The sequence below is a fragment of the Equus asinus genome, chromosome 4 (genome assembly GCF_041296235.1).
Source record: "Equus asinus isolate D_3611 breed Donkey chromosome 4, EquAss-T2T_v2, whole genome shotgun sequence".
In the NCBI taxonomy this organism is placed as follows: Eukaryota; Metazoa; Chordata; class Mammalia; order Perissodactyla; family Equidae; genus Equus; species Equus asinus.
The window spans coordinates 21,256,411-21,283,400 of NC_091793.1; the positions used below are offsets into that span (position 1 = coordinate 21,256,411).

General features: G+C 44.0%; 1 protein-coding gene across 2 annotated transcripts; it reads right to left on the bottom strand.

Annotated features, from left to right (window-relative positions):
* Positions 1-1,351: 1,351 nt before the first annotated feature.
* On the bottom strand, positions 1,352-17,944 carry ADSL (adenylosuccinate lyase). Of its 2 annotated transcripts, XM_014858962.3 has the most exons (13): positions 17,686-17,944; positions 14,861-15,064; positions 12,051-12,095; positions 10,945-11,024; positions 8,211-8,382; positions 7,952-7,998; positions 7,031-7,121; positions 6,502-6,571; positions 6,212-6,359; positions 4,758-4,848; positions 4,031-4,120; positions 3,320-3,496; positions 1,352-1,704 (listed from the first exon to the last, which is right to left on the bottom strand). In XM_014858962.3, the coding sequence occupies exons 1-13, from the start codon at positions 17,854-17,856 to the stop codon at positions 1,618-1,620; spliced, it is 1,473 nt and encodes a 490-aa protein (XP_014714448.2). In that variant the 5' UTR covers positions 17,857-17,944; the 3' UTR covers positions 1,352-1,617. The 2 variants fall into 2 exon arrangements, with proteins under 2 accessions (XP_014714448.2, XP_014714450.2); XM_014858964.3 differs by lacking the exon at positions 12,051-12,095 and having other exon boundaries at positions 17,686-17,913.
* Between the last annotated feature and the right edge of the window lie 9,046 nt (positions 17,945-26,990).

The following is a 26,990-nucleotide window of genomic DNA, read 5'->3' on the forward strand; positions in this document are numbered from 1 at the left end:
GGTGGATCCCTCTTAAGTGGTCCATACCACAGAAGGAAGTAGACAGCAAGCTTGATCAGAACCCAGCGACGTAATTCCTTGTGCCAGATCTAACAGTTTCAAACGTCCCTTCAAGATTGTCACCAGAGAGGAACAGAGTAATCAACTGCTTTTGGATCTGTATTTAGAACTTGGTTTTAAGAATTGCCTCCTTCTAGTCCCCTTTCTTTCCACTAGGCCAAGCTCATCACTTCTGGCTAGCTTTGCATATACAACTGGAGGCGATGCAGCCTCTCGTTCCTCACATTCCCATTCCTGATAACTAGGGAGTCTTCTGGCTGCTGCCTGACCCCAAGGGATGGGGGAATCATTAACTCACAGCAGCTCCCATATCTAGCCTGACTCTCAACAATGGGTGGGGCATCAGTTTTGTCTCTTGGAGTAAAAATCAAGTCATTCTTCCTCCTCACAACAGTAAGTGAAGCGTTGACAAGGTTTCTCCTATAGGAAAGGGTCCTAACATTCCTTCACCTCTCCTCCTCTTATAAGGGCTTCTCTGGAGGTTGGCCCAGACTGGGTGTCCATAATCGAACACAATGCCATGAGTGTGGAACAGTTAAGACTATGTTGGCTTTCTGGACACATACTACCACCACCACATCCCAAAACTGTCTTCTCTCACTGGTGACCATTTCTGGTTCGTACTGAGTTTATGTTTAACTTATGTACGTTTATCTTAATTTTTTCTTCCTGGTTTTGGCCACATCATTTCAATTTATTTAGGTTAGATGAAATCTTAGTTAACTCTTTTACCAAATAAATGTATTGGTTAATTGTCCTATTTTTGTGTCATCTGATAAATAAGCTTTCTTCATTCTTATCTATGCAGAAAAAGTATGTGGAATGAGACAGAGCTATGGACAGAGGCCCGCAGCACGACACCAGTGCTCCTCCTCCAGGTGGGCGAGAATTCATAACTCAATTTTCTTTGGCTACAGCTGGTTCAATCGGCTATCAATCTGTGTAACCAGGATTAAAGATTGTCAAATGCCTTGATGAAATCAATACACTCAATTAGCATTTCCTTGATATATAAGCCTTATGAAAAGATGAAGTGAGGGTGGACACAACTCAGCTGAGTAAGCCTGATGATCACAGACATCAATTTCTTTGAGAATTTATTGTAGCTCCCAATTTCCTTATTCTAGCTAAAGATACCTGAAATAAAGGTATCCAACCATACTGAATCACTGAGTCCAGGTCATTTTGCTAGGCCCAGATCAAATTCCCCTTCAGAAGAGAGGACCAGGAATTTGCTCACTCCCTCACAAGCAAGTGAACATGTGAAAAGAACCAGACTGGATGGAAAATATACCTTGAAAGAACAGAGAGAAAACTACCAGCTATATTTATTATGCAAGTCTGTGTTGCTGTGAAAAACGGAATCCAACTATAACACAATTTATTTCTACCTTGTAAACCTTGAGAAATGTGAAAGCACCATGGAGAGAACACAGTGCTATATTAATTTAAGGTAACAATTCTTGAGGTAAAACAAGGCAGTAGAATAACAGTTTTCATGACTTGGCAATAAAAGTTAAAGCCAACAATGATTTTTTGTTTAGTTCTCTCCCGACTCTACAGATGTAATTCTGCTTTCACCTTCATTACACTTTCATATGGTTTTAACAGGGGATACACCTCCTCTTCTAAGAATCTCCGTACCTGCCAAAGAGGAAAGCAAATATAAGACAACAGAAAACACTAAGATAGAGGTTTTTTTAAAGATTGGCCCTGAGCTACTATCTGTTACCAAGCCTTTTTCTTCTTCTCCCCTAAGCCCCCAGTACATAGTGGTATCTTCTAGTTGTAGGTCCTTCTGGTTGTGCTGTGTGGGATGGGGCCTCGGCATGGCCTGAAGAGTGGTGGGAGGTCCACACCCAGGATCTGAACCGGCGAAACCCTGGGCTGATGAAGTGGAACGTGCAAACTTGACCACTTGGTCATGGGGCCAGCCCCCAAGATACAGGTTTTGATAATACTTTTTTCAATGTCAGTTTATATCTGACTTGAGACCTGATTTGATAAAGCTTTTACTCCACCATTGAGCTTCTATTTTTCTCAATTTCCTGTCAGAAATCTCTCCCTAGACACCAGCAGCTCAGCCTACCACGCCCACATAGCCTGTCCTTCCCCAGAAGCCAGCCCAGCCTGTGTTCTCTCAGTTGGGCCCACCATTCTCCACCCCGTTACCCAAGTTAAAATCGCTGTTTCCTCTCTCCTCCTCATTCAACTAGCTGCCAGGTGATCAGCCTCCGCAGCAGCCCTCACATCCCCTCATTTGTATCTTCCACTGCCTTGGCTCAAAGCCCTCGTCAGTAACAGCCTGGCCACTGCAGCAGCCTCCTTATTGGTCTCCCTACTCCCTACTTCTTTCAAATCCCAAACCCCAGAGTGATTTGAATACAAATGATAAACTCTTGTCTGTCTGAAACTTTAAATCCTGTAACTAGTTCTGGGGCACTTGATAATCTGGCAACACTCAAATGATTATAGTTTCTCTCCCATATTGGACATCTATGTGTTTGCTCTCTCCTCTCAGCCTGGTGTTCCCAGGCCAACTCCTACTTGTCCCTAAGATTCAGCTCAGACGTCATGTCTTCCAAGGAGTCTTTCCCAACTTCTCTTATTCTAGCACTGAATCCTCCTCTGTGATGCCAAAAAAGATGTGCTTCCCTCAATGCATGCATGTACTGCTTGGTATTACAGTGACCTGTTTACAAGTTTTCACCACTGAGTATGGAGACCCCTGAAGAAAAGAATTATCCAGAATTAATCACGAATTAACTGAACATAAACTGAGCACCTAGTCTGTACTCGATGAATGTTTTTGAATTAACTCTTGTAGTCTCCAACAGGAAAAATAACTAACATTTACTCAATATTTACTATGCATCCAGCACTATGCTAGGCCGTTCAATCCACATAACAATCCTATGAGATACGTACTTTTATCCTGTCGGCCAGTAAAAGCCAGAAGTCAAGACTGAACCCAGATTTACCTGATGGTAAAACTCAATCTTTGTCGATTTTACCACATACTCCAGACCAAAAGGGAATTCAGAGAAATCCACAGGGGGAAATAGTTAAGGCAGCTCAAAACAACCAAATCTTTACATTTTAGCCAGCAACCTGCTCTGGATTCTTTCTGACTAGCCCCATTTTCCTCATACCTCCTATACAGTAGAAATGTTCGAGCACTTCAGGTTCTGTAGCCCAGCAGTGTAAAAAAGGGCACCTGGGGAACACTGCAGCACAACAGGAGTGCTCTGACGCTTACCTGCTGGGGTGCACGACCGGTGAAAGAAGAAGGATCCAGTACTTGGTCCAGCTGGGAGTGAATGGGACTGAAGTAGGCATCAGCCTTGATACGCTCTATGAGGTCATTGTCACCCCCTTCCTGCTTTACCACAGCAGCCGCCTGCTGGGAAAGCACTCTAATTTTCTCATGGCAATCCTGGTAAGACAGTGAGGTATGGTTGGTTCACTACTAACAGGGCATTTGAAGAACCTGAAAAGTCGTCTGACACTCCACATCCATGCTGTCTATGGCTGTTACACAAAGCCCCTCCAAGCGGAGGTGGTTGCCCTTACAGTCTGACTCACCAGGATCTTGACTCTCTGACCACATCCTAGGAGGAAGTGAACACCCACCTCGAGCTGGCTCCTCTAAGGCATCATGAACCATCTGCTCTTGTGTCCTGCCCACTTCCCATGAATCTTCTTATGAAAATTCAGACCTAATTCCTTCACTGAGAGTGGACCTTTTCTATTAAGTGATTAAGAGAGTCACTTTTAATAAACTGAGTTCACCACAATCACCCTCCAGAGATAAGCCTGTTCTACGGCAGAATGTGGTCACGTTCTATACCAATATCATGACTGAAGGTAATGACAGAAACACCTTCCTTCATCCATTCTTCTTCAGGGAGGAGAGAGGAGGACTAAAGGTGCACTTTCAATTTACCCAGGAGCATGAAAGGTTACAAACCTGGCGGTTACCCCCAGCTTTCACCATGGCCATGATGATGTTCTCTGTGGCCATGAAAGGCAGCTCTTGCTGAATGCGCCGCTCAATTACCTAGAATGAATGAATGAAGGGCCAAGAAAGATGCCTCAAGGTTACAAAGTCATACACAGTAAGATATCAACTATGATCAGCAAAACGCAGAGCAAGGACATGAACTATCATATTTATGAATAGAGCAGAATGTATTGTTTTATTCTACACTGTATTTTTCAGTTTTCTTACTAATCCAGAGTATTACCTGATTTAAAAAAAGAAAAGTTGATTTAAGTCAACTTTTAAAAATTGCTTCATCGAGATGATTCCTAAAACCTCAAGTTTGTTAAATTTCAGTGCTCAACCTCACGAGTTGAGTATATGATGGAAATGAACCCATCTGCTTCAGGTACTTAAAAACAGGCAAAGGGAACAGTCTGCTCTGCCAGTCTCACCAGAGCTGATGATTCATGCTGGGAGACAGTTTAAGCCAATTCAAGTACTTCTTTTTCCCTTTTCTATAGATGTGCCTATGAATTCCACAGTTAGTTCCCCAGAGCTTATGCCACAACCTGAAGGATGAGCTCTGGTTGGGAAGAACTGCTGGACCAGAATACAGCTCCCTCAACATACTCCAGAGCAAGAAAAGGCTATACTCCCCTTCCCACAGTCCAACCCCTCCCTAATATTTTGCTTTTGAAATGAGGCCTCTTACTTTGGGGTATACCACCAATCCTTCAGAAATGTTCTGCAACGTATTCAATATAGTATCTGCAGTGAGAAATGCTTCGGCCAAACAGATACGTCTAGAAAACAAACAGCCTATTCAGTTATCTCTTTAAACAAAACAATTTTAGTGAAATGTAGGGTGTGTCCCAAGAAGCTGCCCTGTTGACTTCTCATGCCATATGTACTATGTACTTGGACAATTTCCTTCAATCTCCTGACTTCAACTACCTCAATATCCTGATGACCCTCAAATCTATCACCTCTGGTCCAGACCACTTGCCCAAGCACCAGACCATATACCCAATTGGAGATCTCTATCTGGTTGATATGTAGGCACCTCAAACCCAAAACTGAATTCAGCCATTTTCCACTGCCTCCTGCTCACCATCTCAAACCAGCTTCTTTTCTCTCTGTAGCTCCCGTCTCAGTAAATGTCACTAGCACTCCATACATGATCTTAATACTCATTCCAGTCAACCACCAAGATCGGCCAGTCTGTCACTGATCTTATATCCACATTCTTCCTCTCCATTCACAAGGCCACTATGCCAGTGTGGACGTGGACTTTTAAAGTAGCCTCGTAACTTGTTCTGACCAGATCCACGTCCCTGTACAACTGATTCTCCAAACTGTTGCAGTGTGTTTTAGCGAGCACATCTGATTAGGTCACAGCCTGCTAAAAAGTATTCAACGGCTGATCTGTGAATGAATTCACATATCTTATTTCCATAGATAAACCCTGGGTTATGCACAAAACCCAGTTACCTTTAACTATATATTCTTTTCCACTCAAGAAATCCCAGTGCAAGCAAACAAGAGTAACGTGAATCTGCTTTAAATAAGTATATACACAAATTAGAAAACCATGTGCATGTTGGTACCTTATTAATAACTACAAATTACTTCTGACCCATCTCGTAACTAACCAACATGTCATTGTGCCAAGATACCAAAGCTGACATCTACCTGCCTTCAGAACAATATCTAAACTCCTTTTCAGGAACTATAAGGCCCTTCATAAACTGGTTATGACCCACGATCGTGTCCCACCTCATCTCTTGCCACATACTTCATTCCCCAGTGCTACCCAACTATTAGTAACTCCATAAACTGTTCTTTCTTCTGCCTTTGAGCCTTGTACACTGCTCCTAACCTTGTCCTAAATGTCTTTAAAAAATGCCTATATTTCTTTAAGTCTTAAAGCATCACCTCCTCTTTGGAGCTTTCCCAACTTCTCTATCACTTCTCCCTCCTCTTTGCTCCCACACACTTTGATCCTAACACTTAGCACACTGTTCTATGTTCTTGCCTCCCTGCTAGACTCCATGCTCTTTGAGACAAAAAGGGAATACAGAGATGCTCTAAACGTCCTTCTGCTTCCAGGCCCCTCTTCTGGTCCTCTCCCCAACCTGCTATAGGTGACATTCCCATCCTACTGACCGATTGGCACTATCATCCAGCGTGCGTTCAAACCACTGCACAGAGGCTGTCTGCAGCGGATCCATGATAAGGGTCATCAGGTGACGGGCAAGGCTACAGCACCGCTCTGAGCGCATGGGGTTCCGCTTGTATGCCATCGCACTCGAGCCTGCCAATGTAAAGGACAAGAAGCAAACGCAGAAAGATTTCAGAGGTCAGTGTCCGAGGGTGCTGCTGAGTGAGCTATTAACACACACTTGCCAGCCTCCCAGCATCTCTGTGGTGCTCCCAGGTCTTCACACAACACTTACCAATCTGTTGTTTTTCAAAGGGTTCCTCCATCTCTTTGAGGTTTGCCAGGAGGCGTATGTCAGTGCAAATCTGGGGGGAAAGCAGCAGTACCGGCATCACTCTACATCTTTTATGTAGGAACCTGGGAGCAGGGACTAGACTGAAGCAGATGAGCTCCCCAGGTGCGTCGTTGCTGAGCTGAAGATCAGCACATCCTCCCCAAGAGCTCCTGGAGAGTATCTTACTCAGCCTTCTCTCGGCTCCTGAAGAGCTGGGATGACAAACTCAGGGAGCATGGAAGTGTTTTTGTTAAACACTGCTTAAGGTATCACAGAAGGACAATAGCAAGATGAACTTTAATGAGAAGGTCAAAACCCATCCTTCCCCTTAACACACCTTAATTTAAGAGGCTTCACTTATGGACCCCAAACTGTTAAAATAATGTTTGACATCTCTTGAGAGACATGATTAAGTGAAAGTCTGAGGCTGATTTGGTCTGTCTGTGGTGTCCAAAGCTCTCACCCACCTCCACAAGCTACCACCACTCACCTTGTGCACTGACGCCCCCAAGCTAGCCAGCACAGACAGCACCTCAATATCCACTTTTCGTGTATAGGTCTGCCCTGTGATGATGAAAGCCCTAAAAATAAACAGAAAAGCATCTTAAGTGAAAATATTTCAAAATGTGACAGTGCCAAATAAATGAGCGAAAATGGACCCTAAGCAAAAGCCTGGCCTCACTGGTATACTTAGTCACATTGAGCCCAGAGGACCTCACTGATATCTGCTCCTGGAACAAACTATTCTCCCACTCTTTTTACTAATACTCAGACAGCTGTCCTGACCTGAAAAGAAAACATGGTCTAGCGTGCCCACCTTCTGCTGCAGCCCAATGGAAGTGCCCGGAAAGAGGAGCCATGGCAGAGCCTGGTGGCTCAATGGAAACGGTCTGATTTAGACTGACTCATCAGAGACCCTCAGTAAAGAAACAAAAACAGAGGCTGGCCCCATGGCCGAGTGGTTAAGTTCGCGCACTCTGCTGCAGGCGGCCCAGTGTTTTGTTGGTTCGAATCCTGGGCGCGGACATGGCACTGCTTATCAAACCACACTGAGGCAGCGTCCCACATGCCATAACTAGAAGGACCCACAACGAAGAATATACAACTGTGTACTGGGGGGCTTTGGAGAGAAAAAGGAAAAAAATAAAATCTTTAAAAAAAAAAAGAAAAACAGCAACAACATGGGTAAGGCCATTCTAAAAATCTGATAAGTAAGTAGTTTCCTTTTTTCTTATAGATTATAAGGAAATAGAATCCAGACCATAAGAAAATAAAACCCAGGCCACAGATGAAAGAAAACGGGTAGAAGAACAAAGGAAGAAAAAGCCAAAAAAGTTAAGGTCAAATCTAGAGGTACACTGAACACAGGCCTTTGATCACTTAACAGGAGGCCACCACTTTTCCCACATACCTCTTAAATCCTGCCTTCTCTGTCACCATCTTGTCAAGCTGCTCTACCTTGGAAAGAAAAGACATCTCTGCGGAAATCCAGGTATGTCTAGCATGAAAATATCTCAACATCCTGCTCAGGTTCCAGCCCTCCATGGCCCTTGCAGTCCAAAGACTCCACTTGTCCCGAGAGCAATCTTTCCTAACATCCTGGAGGTCAGCTTTGTCTCTGACGCTCCCACAATTGAGTTTCTGTGTCCCCCAGGTCACCTTCAGAATACCTTTTGGTGATCTCCCTCGAAGAGCTCCAGGAAGCTGGCCTGAGTGCCAGTGGTGCCCTTCACTCCTCGGAAGCGAAGGTCATCTCGGACACGATTTAAGTTCTGGAGATCCATGCAAAGATCTTGAATCCAAAGACAGCAACGTTTCCCCACCGTGGTCAGCTGAGCAGGTCTGAAAATAACCCAAAAAAGGAACACATGGAGGTCTCAAACCAAGGAGTCAACTTCCTAAAAGCTTCACTGGTTCTTCCAATAATCACTGTTAACCCTGGGAAGAGGAAGAATTAAAATAAGAAACAGAGAAACCAGTATAGACAAAACAAGAGCTAAAAAGTTTGAGTAAATAATAATTAAGGAAATTCAATGTCATTTATAAATATTCAAAGATTATAAAACTAACAGGTTCCTAACACAGTTCTTTCTTCATCTTCAAGAGGCAATATCATATAAGGGCAGGGACAATGTCTGTTTTGTTCATCTCCAGACTTTGGCAAGAAATATACACTCACATAACAAACATTTGCCAAGTAGCTAAAGTGTTTTTGGTTTTGGAAAGACAAGAACAAAACAAACAAGGTCCCTGTCCAATGGAGCTCACACTGTAAACAAGTAAACAAACATGGTAATTGTTGACATTTTAGGAAAAATAAAATGAGGATGAGGGTATTGGAGAATGTTACTCTAGACTGGCAGTAAAGGAAGGCCTTTGAGAGGAGTCAAGATCTGAGGAAGAGCCAGCCATGCTGTAGAGAACAACCCCAAACACACATAACCAAAGGACTCCAACATCACGGCCAATGGCTTTGTTTCTAGTCCGAAGTCTAAATCAATTCATTGGTCTCTCTGAACATAAAACATAATTATGAACAACTGCAGTCACACTGGAGTTCTAACAGATCACCCAGCCATCCAGATGGAATGTCTCTATCAGACTACTGATGCTGACAGTTGGCGACATCAAGGAACACTACTAGGAATGTCTATAGCAGGTACACCACAAGCTACCATATGTCCCCAAATTAATCTCATGGCAGTTTTCCTTGCTAAATCTTGCTAATAGAGTATTAGTACAAGCAAAGAAATATCTTTGCATGGATCTGTTCACAGCAGCATTATGCATAATAGTCACAAAGTGGAAACAACCCAAATGTCTATCGACTCGTGAATGAACAAAATGTAGTATATCCACATAACGAAATATTATTCAGCCATAAAAAGAAATGAAGTACTGATACAGGCTACGATATGGATGAACATTGAAAATATTATGTTAAGTGAAAAAAGCCAGTCACGAAAGGATGAATACTGAATGATTATATTTAAATGAAATGTCCACAAGAGGCAAATCCATAGACAGACAATAGATTAGTGGTTGCCAGGGGCTAGGGAATGGGAGCAACTGCTAATGGGTCCAGTTTTTTTCAAAGGGGGGGAGGTAATGGAAATATTCTGAAATTATATACCAGTGATGAGTGTACAAGTCTGTAAATATGTTAAAAACCACTGAATTATACACTTAAAAAGGGTGAATTTTGTGGTATGTGAATTATCTCTCAAAAAAGCTGTTTCTTTTTAATTGCAGGGACTGACACATACTGAGGTGATGCCTGCAAATCCACTTTCTGAGTTCCTAATGCCTGCTAACTGGCAGCAGATACCTCTCATTACCTTACCCCCAGAGGAATACTGGAAAGCCTGCATTCCCTGAGCACCTCCAACAGATGCAGGAGAGGAAGAGGAGCTGCAACACAGGTGAGGCTAAGTGTGCAGGGAGCCAGCAGAAGGCAGTATCTGTCATGGTCAACTCACACACACTGAGCACCCGCTCCTTCACATGAACAATTTCTTCAGGTTTCTGCTATCAACAAACACAGGCCCTAACTTTAAGGAAGATTAAATTCAACAGGTTCTCCTAAGTTATAGGAGATGATATCCTTGCTGCCATAGCATCACCCCATCAAAACATAAGGCAGATGCTGATACACCACTACTCAAGTATCATTTGAAACTTCCGACTAGCGTTCCAAAGACAACATCATCCACTTTTAAAAAAGGTTTTATTCTGTAATCACAAAAACACTTGCACATTTTAAAAATCAAAAGTACAAAAAATAAGGAAAAAATTTAACTTCTCTATTATCTCATAAACCAGAGTAATCAATATTTAATTCTTGGTGTAATTTCTTCCAATCTTTGTCCAATTTATATGCTGTCTTTATCTCCTAACATTAACCTAAGCACATTTCCACAATATTTGTCTTACACATATTATTTTAATGGCTGCATATTATTCCAACCCGTGGATATACTATATACTATATATTACTTAATTATTCTCTTATTGTTGGACACTTAGATTGTTTCCAATGCTATCATAAATAATATTTTAACAAAGATTTTCATATATAAGTCTTTTCCCGTAATTTGGATTACTTCCTTGGACTAGGGTCTCAAGGTTGCAATTACCAAATCAAGGACTTTGAATACTTTCTAAGGGTCTTGATATATATTTCCTAATGTTTCTCAAATGAACTATTAGATTTACTCTCACCAGTATAGCTTTTAAGGTAAGTATCAGGTTCACTCCTCATAAGCATCCCAAGTTATCTGCTTAAGCTATGTTTTGAGATTCTTCACCTCAAGGTTTCTGTGAAGAAGGGAGAACTGAAGGAATAAATGAAAGCCAGATGCACACAAGCAAGCCCAATACCCAAGAGGTAACCACATCACTTACTGGAAATGTGTGAAACCTAAGGTGGGCAGATCAGCTCGTTCCTTAGCAAAGTCAGCAAGCCGGGAGATCACTCTGGCAAGCTGTAAGAGGGACCATGTGGTTTCAGAAAGAGGGTGTATTCAGGCTGAGTTCATTACATAATCAGGAAATAAACTTTTAGATAATTTAATATAAAATTAGACCTCCAGCTCATGGAAGGCAGAGGCCATATCTTTTCATCTTTGTATTCTCAAGCATCTTGAAGAGTTCACAGCAACCAACCTTCAAAAATCGAGTTGACTACCTTAAAAGTTATGAACTTTTTCTGCACAATTTTAGGAGGACTGACATGTCCATGCAGAACAACAGGACAAAATCATAAATCTGACCCACATATTCCAGCAACAAGCTGCTGGTTACACCTCATTTAAAAGGCTATGCTTTAGGGGGCCGGCCCAGTGGCACAGCACTTGAGTTCGCACATTCTGCTTCACTGGCGCAGGGTTTGCCAGTTCGGAACCCGGGTGCGGACATGGCACCACTTGGCAAGCCATGCTGTGGCAGGCGTTCCACATATAAAAAAGTAGAGGGAGATGGGCACGGATGTTAGCTCAAGGTCAGTCTTCCTCAGCAAAAAGAGGAGGATTGGCAGCAGATGTTAGCTCAGGGCTAATCTTCCTCAAAAAAAAAAAAAAAAAAAAAGGCTATGCTGTAAAAAGCATACAGGTACAGTGTTTTAACCCAAGAAGAGACAACTAGTTCTCCATAAGATACAGGATCATTTGCCTGAGTAAACAATAATCTATTTATTTATTTTTATTATTTTTTGTTTTTACTTGATTTTTTTTTAAAGATTTTTTTCCTTCTTCTCCCCAAAGCCCCCCGGTACATAGTTGTATATTCTTCGTTGTGGATCCTTCTAGTTGTGGCATGTGGGACACTGCCTCAGTGAGGTTTGATGAGCAGTGCCATGTCCGCGCCCAGGATTCGAACCAACGAAACACTGGGCCGCCTGCAGCCCCAACAATAATCTATTTAGATATACATTGTGTTGATTTATGTAAGTGGTGCCCATCTTGTATTAGACGGAATCTAGGGCTGGTAGGAAACTTCTGCCAACTCCTTACCTTTGGCAAAAGCAGGTCAAGTGCATTTCTAAGAATAATCAGGTCCTGCAAAGGAAAATGCAATGGTCTTATATGAAACAGCTTTGCCCGAACAAAATTATGAGATAACACCTTTGGGCCATCACAACTGCTAGCTGCCTATCTCAGTGTTAGCAACCCACGGTACAAGCCAGAAGATACTAACAGAAGTTGTTCTTTTCTGATTACTGTTTTAAAAGCACACCAACTTAGCAGTACTACTGGGATCTGTAAAGAACAAAACCTTTATACTCATAAAGCCCAATTTGCATGGTATCTACAATGACCGAAAAACAGTTAAGGGGTAAACTCCCATCCTGAATACTGTGAAGATGTGCAGGTCAACAAGGTTTGCATCTTCCCAGAGAAAAGCGCTTGAATCTCTGAGAAGTTTCCATAGGGCACATTCCATTAGTTTCCTCTCCCTTTTTCATGTCTATCATTGCTAACAAAAAAGGGCATGAACCAGAAGATCAAGGTTTAGGAAATTTAAAGCTGTTCTTGAGAGAGGTAAGAGATGTATTTCAGGCAACTCCAACACATGCTCATATGAGACAGTAATTGTTGAGCTCAACTACATACTGGGTACCTTTTTTTCCTTCTCCCTAAAGGCCCCCAGTCCAGCTGTATATTCTAGTTGTGAGTGCCTCTGGCTGTGCCATGTGTGGCGCCACCTCAGCATGGCCTGATGAGTGATGCCATGTCTGCGCACAGGATCACCAACCAGTGAAACCCTGGGCCGCCGAAGCAGAACGTGCGAACTTAACCACTCAGCCACGGGGCCGGCCCCCCGGGTACTTTTAAAAAGTGTTATTTCTAATGAAAGGGTTGTTGTTCTTCCATTACTTGACTCACCAATTACACAGAGATGCCTTCAATTATGTACCATAAGACTAAAAAAGTCTTTGGGACAACTTAAAAATTAGTGGCTTCTTTCTGAACTGGAAGTGTACCTGGAATCCAGCTTCTGGTCCCACAGGTGCACTAGGATTAAGAGCAGAGTGTGGAGCCATTCTACTTGGGCTCGTATCCTTTCTAGCCACGTAACCTTGAGCAAGTTCTTCAACTTCTCTTTAAGTTTCCTCATCAGTAGAGATGGGAACAATAAAGCCTGATTTCAAAGACTACATATTCTGATTCCATTTATGTGAAATTTCTAGAAAAGGCAAAACTATAGTGACAGAAAGCAGGTCAGGGAGGCTTTGGGGAGAAGGAAAAAAAAAGATTGGCAACAGATGTCAGCTCAGGTGCCAATCTAAAAAAAAAAGAAAGCATGTCACTGGTTGTTTGGAAGCAGGGGACTGACTACAAACAGCCATGAGAACACTTGGTGAGGTGTGCGTTCTAAAACTGGAGTGTGTTGGGGCCGGCCTGGTGGCACAGCAGTTAAGTTTGCACATTCCGCTTCTCAGCGGCCCAGGGTTCGCTGGTTCGGATCCCAGGTACAGACATGGCACTGATTGGCAAGCCATGCTGTGGTAGGCGTCCCACATATAAAATAGAGGAAGACGGGCATGGATGTTAGCTCAGGGTCAGTCTTCCTCAGCAAAAAGAGGAGGATTGGCAGTAGTTAGCTCAGGGCTAATCTTCCTCAAAAAAAACAAAACAAAAAAACTGGAGTGTGGTGAAGGTTGAACTACATAAATTTACTAAAACTCATTGAACTGTACATTTAAAATGGGTAAATTTACAGTATGTAAACTATACCTCAACAAAACTCTTTAAAAATGGAGATAATAGGGCCGGCCCCATGGCCTAGTGGTTAAGTTCATGTGCTCTGCTTCAGCAGCCCAGGGTTTCACTGGTTCGTGATCCTGGGCGCAGACATGGCACCACTCATTAGGCCACACTGAGGCGGCATCCCACATGCCACAACTAGAGGGACCCACAACTAAAATATACAACTATGTACTGGGGGGATTTGGGGAGAAAAGGAAAAAAAAGAAGACTGGCAACAGTTGTTAGCTCAGGTGTGCCAATCTTAAAAAAAAAAAAAGGAGATAATAGCTTCTCTCTGTTATGGTTGTTGTGAAAAAATAAATGAAGCAATAAGCAATATAGATCAAGTGCTCAGAACGTGCCAGGCACCTAGTAAACTCTTAGGAAAATGCGTGCTGTTACTTTTTCATGTTTGACTACAAGAAGCTTTTGCTGGGCCAGCCCTGTGGCCAAGTGGTTAAGTCCATGTGTGTGCTCCGCTGTGGCAGCCAGGGGTTCACCGGTTCAGATCCTGGGTGTGGCCATGGTACCGGTCATCAGGCCATGCTATGGTGGCATCCCACATAAAAGAACTAGAATGACCTAGTTGTAGGGGCTTTGGGGAGGACATGAAAAGGGGAAGATTGGCAATAGATGTTAGCTCAGAGCCAATCTTCCTCAGCAAAAGGCATACTTCAAAAAAAAAAGGAGTAGCTTATTAAAAAAAAAAGCTTTTGCTAATTAAAGGTTTTGTTTGAGAGTTATAATGCAATCCTTTTTCTTTTCAGAAGTCACAGCAAAGAGTTATAAAGGACTTTGGAAAATTACCTTGGCCACTAAAACAGTAAGACCTTGGCTGATGTCCAGCATACCAGTGCATAAGCAGTATCTGCAGGTCTTATTTACAGAAGTCATTAGAGGCTTATAGTTTAGAGTGGAAGGATGCCAAAGGAGAAAATTCTTGAGTGTTAAGATGCCCCGAAAACTAAAGATCTATGGAGTCACTTCCTAAAACTGGACAAAATCAAATAAAGTTTGTAAAAGCATTATAAAGATTGAGTCCTACTTGGAAACCAAACAACATGGGCTCTTACTGTATTATCTCCAACATAGCAGGAGGTGGCGCCAAGATGAATAATGCCAGCAGCTTTTGGACAGCAGTGGCCAAACGTGTGCACATGAGCCATCACGTCATGTCGTAACTGTTTCTCTTCCTCAGCTGCCATCTTGAAGTCGATGTTGTCCAGGTTTGATTTCATCTCCTGGATTTGTTCATCTGTGATAGGCAAACCCAATGTCTGCAGAAGAGGCAAAATAAAATAAACTCAAGTGTCACAATTATTTGAACTGAAGTAACACCGAGAAAAAAGTTGGTTCATGTTGCCACTTATGCCCTACCTCTCAATTCTTAAATTAAAATTTGGGGCAACTAAAAGCACATGGTGAGGAGGGGACAACTTTCTCAATGAATCATGGTGAATCACATTCTAAGTAAACTCCAATACATGCAACAGTGTAATCCTGATCTTTGTGCCTTCTGCCCCGACATCTCTGCTTGGCTCACTCCCTCACATGTTCTGGTCTCTGGGCTCAAATGCCATCTCCTCAGAGGTCTTTCTTGACTTCAGTGTGAAACACCCTTCTTCTGTGTCACTCTCTATCCCTTTAGCCTGATTTTAGAGTACTTATCACCACATGACATTTTCTACAAAGTATTAGCCTGTCGCCCCTCTCTACAACGTATATTCCATCAGAAGAGAGCTTTGTTGTATTTACTGTTTACTCGTTAGGGCTTGGCATGTAAACATCCAAACAGTCCAGGCCACAGCTTTACATTTGACCCAGATGGACTAACTCAGAGAAACCAAAATTATGAATGCCCTAAGTAGTTTCAAAACCAATTATGTACAGGAATTCAGTGCAACTGAAAGGAATTCCAGGAGATACTGATTAGAAAATAAACACATCAACACCTTACATTCATTGTCACTGGAAAAATCAGGCTGGCAAAAAACAGCTGGCAGCCCACAGGCAGCTCAGAACCCTGGATCCAAGCAGTGAATATATGCATCGGTCAAATTCATTCAAACCTCACTTGAAACTCCCAAGCCCTGGCCCTGGAGAGGATTTTGCATCAGAGGCCTTTCTTGTCCAAGACAGGAACTACTAGCCAGATGCGGCTATTACATGCAAACTGATTAAAATGGAAAAGTAAAAATCCATTCCCCAGTCACACTAGCCACGTTTCAAGTGCTCCGCAGCCACATGTGGCAGAACTGCCTTGGCTCTTTGGCCAGTAGATAGGACAGCTCAGGGCTCCTCCCAAACCAAAGCAGCAGGGGACAGTGTGGCCAAACTGCTTCCTATCCCCCAAGAAGGGCATCTTCTCAAAATTCACGCCCTGCTCCTAATTCTCTGCACTCCTCCTAATCTTTCATTCCTCAAGGTTTTTTTTTCTTAACTACTAAATTATTATGTAATTTATGCAGCTAACTTTGACGCTCTAATACATAATCCAAACCCAGGAGATTGTATCAAAATTGTATGCATTTCAGGCAATGCACAGACTGGGCAGAAGAACACATATTCAGACTCTACATTTCAATTCCAGCTTGAAGCCATGTACTAGCTATGGCGACCTTGGCAAAGTCTTTAAATGCCACTACCCTCATCTATATAATGGAGCATCAGATGAAACAGAAAATAGGACACATGCTAGAACATAATTCACGACAACACACTATTAATGTTCCCTTCTACCATCCATTACTGTTATCTGAACCAATACTTTATGAAATCCCTCTGTGCCTCCATTCCAGCACCTGTGAAACATCTGGAAAATAGTACTTGCCATAAAGGGTTGTTTTGATGATTAATGAGCTATTAATACGTAGTCTTAAAACAGCGCCTGCGGCATAGTAAGCATTATAGAAATGTCTGCCATTACTATGTCACTTTATTTTCTCGAGCATGTGACAGTGAAATCTAGGATAAAAGTTCTCTCTTGAAGCGTTTCACTGTACCACGGTCCTAGGCACCGACTCAGATTGTTTGGTGTTTACTAACGCCGTTCGAGGGGACACTGCCATCTTGCTTGGTGTGGCATTTTCCTCTGAAACTTTATAGTTCTCTGGATCACCTTCAGTTTCCTTCAACTCCTCTGGGAAGGCCGCTTTGCAGCTATTTCTGAAACCGTTGGGCTGAACAGCTCTGTATGCAGTTCTTATCAAAGAAACCATAAATTCCATCTAATAAATCCCTACTCCGATTCTCCCTCCTCAGAGGAAAACGCGGACGCGTGAAGCAAAAACAGTGGCCTAGAAAACACGGATTTGTAGCGACGGGCCTGCCACTAACTTCAGAGGCACCGTGGGAGACGAAGCGGCCAGGCGCCCAGGCTGTGCGCTGCACCCAGGTTCACGTCCCGGTTCGCTCTTAATGGCTGGGCGGGTGGCCTAGAGCAACTAATGCGCTTGCCCGTCATCGAGGTTTGGTTTTCTCCCCTATAAGGGGGGAAAAGCATCACTTAGGTTGCCAGGTCTTTATGGGTTTATGGGTTAAACGAGAAAACACGTGTAAAGAGACGAGCAGAGGAGCACGTAACGGGCGCGCCGGGAGCAGCGAGCGCACTCCTGCAGGAACGGCCCAGATTCATTCCTCAACGACAGGCTGCCCTCCTCGCCGTCGCCTCCGCGCCTCTAACCCTCGGGGACTAGATACAGCGAGGCAACAGGTGGCGGCTCCCGGGCCTCCTGCCCCGGCCTTCCTGGGGCCGAGCTCCTCGGGAAAGGGAACACCCGACCGAAAACAGCGGGGCGGGTGCCCCGGGCGGCAGGGCGCACGCTCGGCGCCGAGCCCGGCACGTGCAGCGGCGGGCCCGCTTCTCCCGGCCCGGCCCCTCAGCCCTGCGGCCCGTTACCTGCTCGGCCTCCGCCAGCCACAGCCAGAGCTGCCGCCATGTCCGGAACTTGTACCTCTCGCTAAACACGAAGCACATTTCCGGGCTGGCGTAGCGGGAGGCAAGCTGCGAGCGGTAGCTGTCGTGCCCGCAGCCCGCCAGCGGCCCGCCACGGTCCCCACTTGCTGCCATTCCGAACACGAGATCCCACCACAGCGAACAGGCCAAGCAAGGCCGGAAGCGGAAGCCTAGAGGGCGGGACTTCCTCCACTTGGTCCCGCCCCCCGGGTTCCGGGAGACCTGAGCGCTCAAGGTTGCGCAGCGGCGGCTGCTCGCTGCTGAGGACTAACGAGTTTCTGTTTACTAGAGACGTGATCAGCGCTTCTCAAGTTACTTAGGTGCTCTGTGCCTCAATTTCCCTATCTGAAAAAAGGTGCATTAAGATCTACCTTAAAAAAAAAAAAGACCTGCCTTTAGGACTGCCTGGGGCACGTAGAAAGCCCTGTATGTGCTTGCTCTTAATTATTGTTGCCTCCGCCTCCCCGACTCCTGATAACTACCTAGCACCGAGAGGAGAAATGAAGATGCCCAAGGAAAATCGGCATTTATCGAGTTCCAAGTGAGCCTCTAGCATGAAACTGCAGCAAAAATGGATTTCAGTAAGCGCTGCAATTGAGACTCATAGAAGCTGAGTGAGTTGCTGAGGGTCACCCAGCTAATAAGTGGAGCTGCCCGACTTGAATTCTTCACTCTTAGCCATTATGCTGTGTAGTTCCCAGCACACGCCGTGCCAGGTCACACCACGGCTTGGTGAAGGCATTCCCCTCGTCCTGGAACACCTCTCCCATCTCACTACCTCCTACTTAAAATGTTCCGTGATGGTCCCGCTCCTTCCTCTGGTTGGCCAATAAGAATCGCTAACGTTTATGGAGGTCTTACTAGGTATCAGCTCCTGTCCTGAGTGCTTTACACATGTGATCTCATTTAATCCTCGTGAGGATCCTAAGTTGTTTCGGTATTATTAAATAAAATAATACAAGTAAAGCGCTTGGTGCAATGTACAGAGTAAGTGCTCAGTAAATGCTAGCCATTATTCCCATTTTGCAGATGACAAAACAAAGACATGGGCAGGTGGAGTGTCTTTAGATTGCTCACGTAGAAGGAGGAGAGCTAGGAGTTAAATGCAGCTGATAGGCACCAGAGCCCTGGTTCTTTTCTCCAAATGTACACTTTCTTTTGTGCTACAGTAGCAGGTACTCTGCTGCTTCGAAATTGTTTCTGAGTTCCTCCCTCTGAAACCTCCCAGGGGAATTCCGTTTTGAATTCCCAATTTGTTTGCCGAAGTCAACTCCCCTCCCCCAGTAACCATAATACTTCAGGGATTTTAAAAGCTGCTGATTAGATCTGAAGGCTTCAAGATCATATCCTTGACAATAACTTCTTTTCCTGTCATCTTTCCATTTCTGCTTTCATTTATTCACAGATTCACTCAAAAACCTATGGATCCCCCCAGAAGTGTTCTCTCTCCCCACCTCTGGGATTTCATAGATGATGAGTGACCTCCTGGCTTCTTATAGGCCTCACTCATAACTCTCACCAGAGTTCAGTGTTGTTTGCCTTTCCCATTGATGGCAACTTGGTGGAGGCGGAGAACAACTCTGTCTTGGTCACCTGTGTTCCTGGCACCTGGCACAGGATCTAGCATGCTGTAGGTGGCTAATAAATGTTTGCTGGATGAATGAGTACTGCCCAAAGAAGCCTAGTCCAGAAAGAGAAAGGCCCACAACAACCAAGGAACAAGTTAGATCCTGACAGTGCACTTCCTTTTCCCCCACCCTCTCACACCTCTTCAGTGTTCTAATTCCGTGGATCCTTCATGTCTCCACCTGGACTCCAGAATTAGCAGTCTGAACTGACTGCAGCACCAATTCCAGAAGCCTTGGTCATCAAAGCCCATCAGTCAGCTGGGCTCGCCACCTAGGTCTTCCTCCTCCCATCTTGAGCTGCAGAGAATTGGTTTTGGGTTTGAGGGCAGACAATTCTGGAAAGACGAAGAATTTACTCCCTGCAACTTCCCACTCTTTGCAGACTGCTTCAGGCGTGTCCTTGCTTTGATGTGCCGAGTTCACTGTTCTCACTTTCCACCATGACTACTGCAAACTCAGCTGTTTCAGTCTTCCAGCCCTCTCTCCTGCCTGTGCTTCACTTTGCTGTTTTCCTCCTCAAAATCGGAGTTTCTGCCACCAGTCTTCTCTCTCTTCTTTCAGGAAAGGTTCTTGTTCTTTCAATTATTTTATCTGAAATTTTTAATCTCTTCAGTTATGCCTCCCTTCTCCTCTGATTTTTTTTTTTTAAATGCACAGGTTCTTTTCACTATAGAAACATCTTCACTTGCTCTGCTATCTCCTTAACATGGAAACCTGTTTCTGGCTGCCTCTTCACCAACCACTCCTGGCACTGCCAGTTATTAGTTGTGTGACTTGGGCAATTAGTTCATCTTTTGGCACTTGGTCTTCTCACCTGTGAATGTGGCTGATGACCCCCAGGTGTAGTCAGGAGCAAAGGCAGGAATAGATGCTGACTTCCTAGCTCAGTGTCCAGGACTCCTGTATTCAACAAATTCCTTCCCCTCCCTGCTTTATTCCTTAGCACTGCGATGCAATGTCTGCCCTTTCTCGTGACCTCCAAATCACACTCTCATTGATCACCAATAACTTCCTCTAATAAACAAATGAAAAGGCCCTTTCCCATAATATATATTTGCTTGCCTATATTTACATAAAGAATCACTAAGAAAGTCCGTGTGTGTGGCAGGGTGGGGGTGGGGGGGGCGGGGACACGCAGGGAATAGGATAGGCAGAGAAAGAACTGGGAGCAAACTTCCCAATGTACATCTTTATATCATTTTGATTTTTGAGCCAAATAGTTTTTCTTTTTTCCTGTACTAAATCATCGCTCCTGGCTGACGGAAGTTTTTAGCATTTTTGACAACCCCTCCCTCCTGCTTTGAAAACTAAACTGTACTAATTCTCCTCCTTTTCTGACTTTCTTTGATGACCCTTCCTCCACTCACTCCTGGAAAAGGGAGCAGTAGGAGTTTCCTAAGACCTAACCCCCATGCCTCCCCTTGGAAACTGCTTGCACATCTGCAAGGCTTACCTTCTGAGTCCTCAGGTTCTCCAGAGTTTTGCTTCTTGATCTCCAAAGGCCATCTAGACACTTGTAGCTGGTTGTCACTGTTCCTAAAGCAACATCTCTAAATTGGGAGTTTTACTTTTGTATCTCTTTTTGCCCTGTGTGAACAGGTCTTCTGATTGTTTTATTTTCTCTTTTGTAACTATCCTTCTGTGTTTATTTCAGGCTTTTAAAATACCTAGTTTCTTAAATGCTTGATGTAACATCCCGTTACCCATCAGGATCATTCATTCCACAATGGTCCACACCGACTGCCAGGCATAGTACCAAGCACTGGGATACGAGAGTCAGCTGATGAGGCTGGAGTGGAGAGGACACCGGTGAGAAGAGAGGGAGGTAAATTTGGAGAAATAGATGGAAGCCAGACCATGAGAACCTCATCTTTGAAAATAAGGATATTTGGGGATTTTATTCTAAGCAATGGAAAGCCACTAAAAAGCTTTGAGCTGGAGGATGACTTCCTGAGATTTGTGTTATGAAAAATATCATCCCAGCTGTTATGTATAGAATGGATTGGGGGCAGGGGAACAGGAGTGAATGCCACTGAGAAACCAGTTGGGCTAATGACGTGGGCTAGGTAAGACCTGGCGGTGTGGGTGATCGACAAGGGAAGTAGCAGAGGAAATGAAGAAAAGGAAGAGACTAATTTAAGAGATACAATCAATCCAGCTTGGTGATGGATTAGTTATGGGAAGTAAGGGAGTGGGTGGAGTCCAGGATGTTCCTAGGTTTCTAGATTTTATCACCGAATGGATGGTAATGCCATTTACCATAAGGTAAATGGTACCCCATGGGATGAGGGGCAAGCAGGCAGGATGGACTTATACTTTGGATTTGAGTTTGCAGTGCTGTTAACATAGCCAGGTGTTTTGAAATGTTGAACAGACAATTATATGTACAGGTTTGGAATTCAGTGGTAAGGGTTAGAAACATAAATTTAGCAGTCATTAGCATATAGATGGTAATTAAAACCATAGGGGTTTTAGGCCCTGGAGCTGATGAACACAGAAAAGAATTCGGCCTTTTTTGGTGTTTACACCCCAGTGAGGGAGATGGATAATAAAGAAAAAACAAGGTAATTTTAGAAAGTGACGTGAACAGTCAGAGGGAATGAGATCTCATGGGGGATTTGCGTGGGGTTTATGGACCATGGCATGGAGTTCGGATTTCAATTGTAAGGAGAATCCATTGGAGGGTAGTGACACGAACAAACAGAGAACAGTCTGGGATGGAGTTATGGGGAAGATGGCAGACTGCTGGGAAGCTACTGCAGTGGTCTAGGTGAGCACGTAGGGTGGCTAGACCTGAGTTGGTCACGGTGAGACCTGAGAGATGTGGACCGTCTGTGGATATATGTTTAGTGGAGAGCTGACAGGACTTCCTGATGGGCCAAATAAGCAGTGCGAAGGAGCTGTGGGTTTGAACAATGAGGTGGTGCCATTTACCGAGATGGAACAGATTGGGGAAGTAGACTTGACAAGGAAGGTGGAGGGATCTGTCCAGTAGACTTAGAAGTAGAAAGGCAATGAATTAGTTGGATAGACAGATTAGAAAGGCCAGGGTTGGAGTGGTCATGTCCACTGGACTAGAGAGGTTGTTAGTGACCTTACAGACAGCTCTTTTAGGGGAATGATAGAGGCAGAAACCAGATTGGAAGAGACCCAGGATGGGGAGGAGAGAAAATTTCTCGAGGGGGAAAATGGGACAGTCGCTGGCAAGGCAGGGGCTGGAACATGGGCCCAGAGAAGGAATTTTACCCAGATGGACATGAGCACGTTGAATGGCAAGGGCCCCAGCTGAACATGTGGAGAATGGCTTAAGAGAGTTAAAAAGTACCCAAGGGGGCAGGAAGAGAAAGGATCCCAAGCACTGAAGGACCCAGCACTTGAAGGGGAAGCACCTCTCCCTGTCTATAGTCTGGAAGCAGGAACTTAGGGGAATTTTTCAGATTCCTCTAATTTTCTCGACGTATTAGGGGGCACAGTATGCTTGCTGCACGGTGTCAAGGTCTCATTACTGGTTGGTTACAGTAGATTACGAGTCCTTATTTGCCCTGTAGTGACATTTTTTCTAGCAATGCTGCTTTTGGGTGCCGCTGGAACACAGAAAATAGGTTTTTTTCCAAACTGGGGCTTTTGTCATGTAGGTGTCAAGAAAACAAGAGGGGCAAGGGAATTTATAGGTATTAGCAGCCATGTCATTGAAATTATGGGCTATAAAATCTAAACTGGATTAGAAAGGAAGCGAAAAAAGGAGAGGGCTGAGGGACTGTTAGAAAGTAAACAGGTCAGTGTCCTGGAGTGGCTGATGACATCAAAATGCAGCCAAAGAAGAGTGAGAATCATTTGGGAGGACAGGAGGTCAAGGATGCCGAAACTGGTGGTTCTGGAGGGGGGCAATTTTGTGTACGGGAGTGCGTAGCTGAGGGGACTGGAGGAAGGAGCAGAAGATTGGCTGTTAGGACAGATTTTCCACGTGGACGCTGAAGTCACCTAAGGTGACGGCAGGGCACAAAGCCGTGAGGAAGGCTGAGTCAGATGCTGAAGTCTTCACCACCAGCTTTAATTCTACAGCACCCCTCCCGGCCAGCCATTTATACATTTTTTAAATATCCAAAATTTAAAATAAAGCCTTCGGTGATAAAGATCTTCATAGTTTTTGCAATCATCTCTATTTCTCAGCAACAGCACTTACTCGTCATAGGCAGGTCGTCGAGGCGTTTCTGAACATCTAGTTCATCTCTTCCCATCTCACATTTCCCAGTGTTTACTCGTTTTATGAGTAAACAGAATTGGATGGTATATGGCCTATGACTGTGCAACAGACTTGCTTAAGAGCATTTTCTCAGAAATCCAGGCATTTTCAGCAGGGGCATTTTAGCACGGTAACTTTTGAATCCCGTCTGGGTTTCTATTACAGTTTTGCCAGTGACTGAGGCAAGTTTCAGTTACATGAGTGAGTATCTATGGCATGCTTAGAGGAGTGCCCAGCTCACAGTAATTATTCGGAGCCACGAGTTTCCTCAGGGAATGGGTTTGCTGCTACTTCACACAGCCTTCTGAGAATTAAGTCAGATACAACAGTACTTGGGAATGAGAAAATGTTAGCTTCCTTCCATTCTTGCCTTTGCCATTCTAGAGGTATTTCATGATCACATGTCTACAAGTCTCTATTTTAGCAGCTAACAGTAAATAAGAAACTGTTTAGATGGGGGAAACTTCGCCTTCACGGTCCAGCTCTAATGCTCCCCAGCAGCGTGGCAGCGCTCAGTGTGGGCCAGGAGCGCCGGGCAGGTGTTTTCCGGACAGAGCTAGCTTGCCGGTTATCTCCTGGGATGCAGCAGTCCCAGGCAGGCATCTTCTCTCTTCTCTCCTCTCCTCTCCCTCCAAATGCAAATAAGGATTAAACAAGACAACAACAAAAGGCAGAAGGAGGACATCAACTTCTTTCAGAGAATTTGAACCGTGCCCTGCAGCTGGCAGTGAGGAGCACAACCCCAACAACAAAAACATAAGACGAGATAGACAAAGTTGAGGCCCCATTCCAGTGTTGAATTTCGGACAGCTTTTATGTGTGGTGCAGGGAGAGAGAGAAGAGTAGACAAAATATAAACATTCAACAAATGAGCAAATTAAATTAGCAGAATAAAACAGGAAACCACAATAAATGCTTAGCAGCCAAACACATTTATTAGTCTTTTTTCTTTTTTTTTTTCCAGGAACCCAAAAATATTTTGTAGTTATAATGTAAGCAACTGAGTTGCACATAATACAATCATATCTTTCCAAAATAAAATAAAATAAAAAACTAAACAAAAACAAAAATAAGCTGTTTAAAAGCCCAAAAAAACCCTTCAGAAAACTCTTATATCTGCATTACATCATCTCTCAGTTTAATGAAATGGCGGCGACTTAATCCCTTACTACTCGACCTGTCACAATCCAATAAAACACCACCCTTTAGTTTTTTTTGTTTTTGATTTTTTTTTTTTTGAAATCCAGCATGAGAAATACAGTACCTGCTATGGCAAAAAATACACATAAAATGCAACTTTTCAGCTTATTTGTACATTAGTAGAGTTTAACATTTTATTGTTTGTTTTTTAAGTGAACCAGTGATTTTAAGTACCACTATACTAAAAAAGTAAAATAAAATACAGAAAAGGGGGGCCCAGCCTGCCATGCAAGTGCACCTCTAAAGTGCCTAGTTTCTGTGTCCATGTAAAACCAGTAATATGAGGAGCAAATTCAACATATGGGAGTTTGATTAAACCTCTATGTTTAAGAAAAAAAAAAAAAAAGACAATGCCAAACCCTCCCTTTTCTCCCCTCAAACTTCCTTAAGTCCCATCATCCACTTTCTCTATTGCCCATCAGAAGAGAGAAAAGAAAGCCACCAAAACAATATTGTAAAAGCTATTTCAAGTATAAGAAAAACAAAACACTTCTAGGTAACTTGCAGAGAGCATCGATATGTGCAGCTGTTTCGTCATGTTACAGGTTTTGTTTCTGCTGTTTCGGATGAGAGGATTTTCGCTGTACCTTCCTGTTACCTGTTTGTGTGCAAAGTTGGAAAGCTGCCTTTTAAAAATCCAGCCTCTTTCTGATGCCCTTCTCTGCACCTTCTGTTTAAAGGGGCAAGGAGAGAAGTGAAGGGGGGAGAAAGGAGGAAGGGAGAGACACGTCCCAAGTCATGAAAATGCTACTTCTCCGTCTCTCCTCCTCTGCCCCAACCCCCATGTCCCCTCACTTCTCTTGTTCACCATCAGTGACCTAACTCTCACTGCAGAGATTCCCATTATTCAGTTTCCTGATTTGGTAGGATGTATTTTACTATGTAAACATAGCCCCCTAGGATTATGGAACCCAAAGCAGCATTTATATCTCCATCTAAATGGAGGAAGATAAAATAGTCCAGAAACATCTCCTCAGGTTGCTTTTGTTTTCTGTTTTTGGTTACTCAAAATAGGGATGGGATGGGGTGGGCACAGAATAAGTTGGAAGCAAATAGTGGAGAGTTAGGAGTGGGCACAGTTGAGCTGTTGCGTCTTTTTTTTTTTTCCTCCCAGAAGGGTTTTTTTGTTTTTTTAAAACCTGTTAAAAATGTTCCTGCACCGTAAGTCACACTGAGGTTAAGGCCAAGGGTGCAGAATCTTGTGCACGTGTCTCTGTGAGCACATTCATGGTGCGTGCACCATTTTTGATGTCTTCTGTGAGATCACTGGACACACTTTGGTCACTGGTGTGTGCAAAGAGTGGTAGTGGGGGAGTGTCCCAGGAAAGAAGTACAGAGATCACCAAAGCCCTTTGGGAGCGTTGTAAGGGATATATGGTCAGGAAGAACGTATGAGGGATCAGAGAAAGGAGACTGATATAAAAGGGGCCTCCAAACAAACAACAGAAATAAAATCTGAAGGTCAACAGCGCCCAAATAAGAAGGTGGGTGGTGAATACGCGTGCACTTATTATCAAGCTTCTTTCCCTCAGAGGAAGTCGTCACTATACAAGATTGGTGAGCTCAAACTAAAAGGGCTTCTTGACAGACAGAGGGTTCATCTTCAAGATGGGGGTAAAAGGGGTGTTCATGAAGAAGCTATTCAAAATGACCCACTCTGACCCTGCCTCAAGGGTGGCCAAATCTAGGAGAGCTGTAGCTGTCAGACCCCTATCAGCAGCATCTGTTAAACTTATTTCCCGCCACCTAACGTCAGCTTTGAGCCTCACGGAGGGAGGGACGTCTGAGGATGCACTGGCCTTTCAGGGCAGTTGTTTACACGTCTCAGGTGAGTTTCCTCCTAAGTGAGAAACTGATACATTTCCAGAGCATAACAAAGTGACAAGGCTATGAATTCTACAGCGCCAAACTGAAATGCCAGAGACTAATTCCCTTTGTGAACTACAGAATGCTACTCAGTTATTCAAAGTGTGTGTATGTGTGTGTGTGTGTGTATGTCTGTGAGCCAAGAGAAGTTGGGAACTCAAGGTCTCACGCAGAAAACATTCTGGAGTCCTGGAGGGGATGGATCTTCCGGAAGAAAGAAATTCACTCTCACCCTGGAACTAGAGCTGGACTAGACAGCATCTGTTCAACAGGGTTTAGACACTGGTCTGCTGTCACCGAGTATGGGAGGC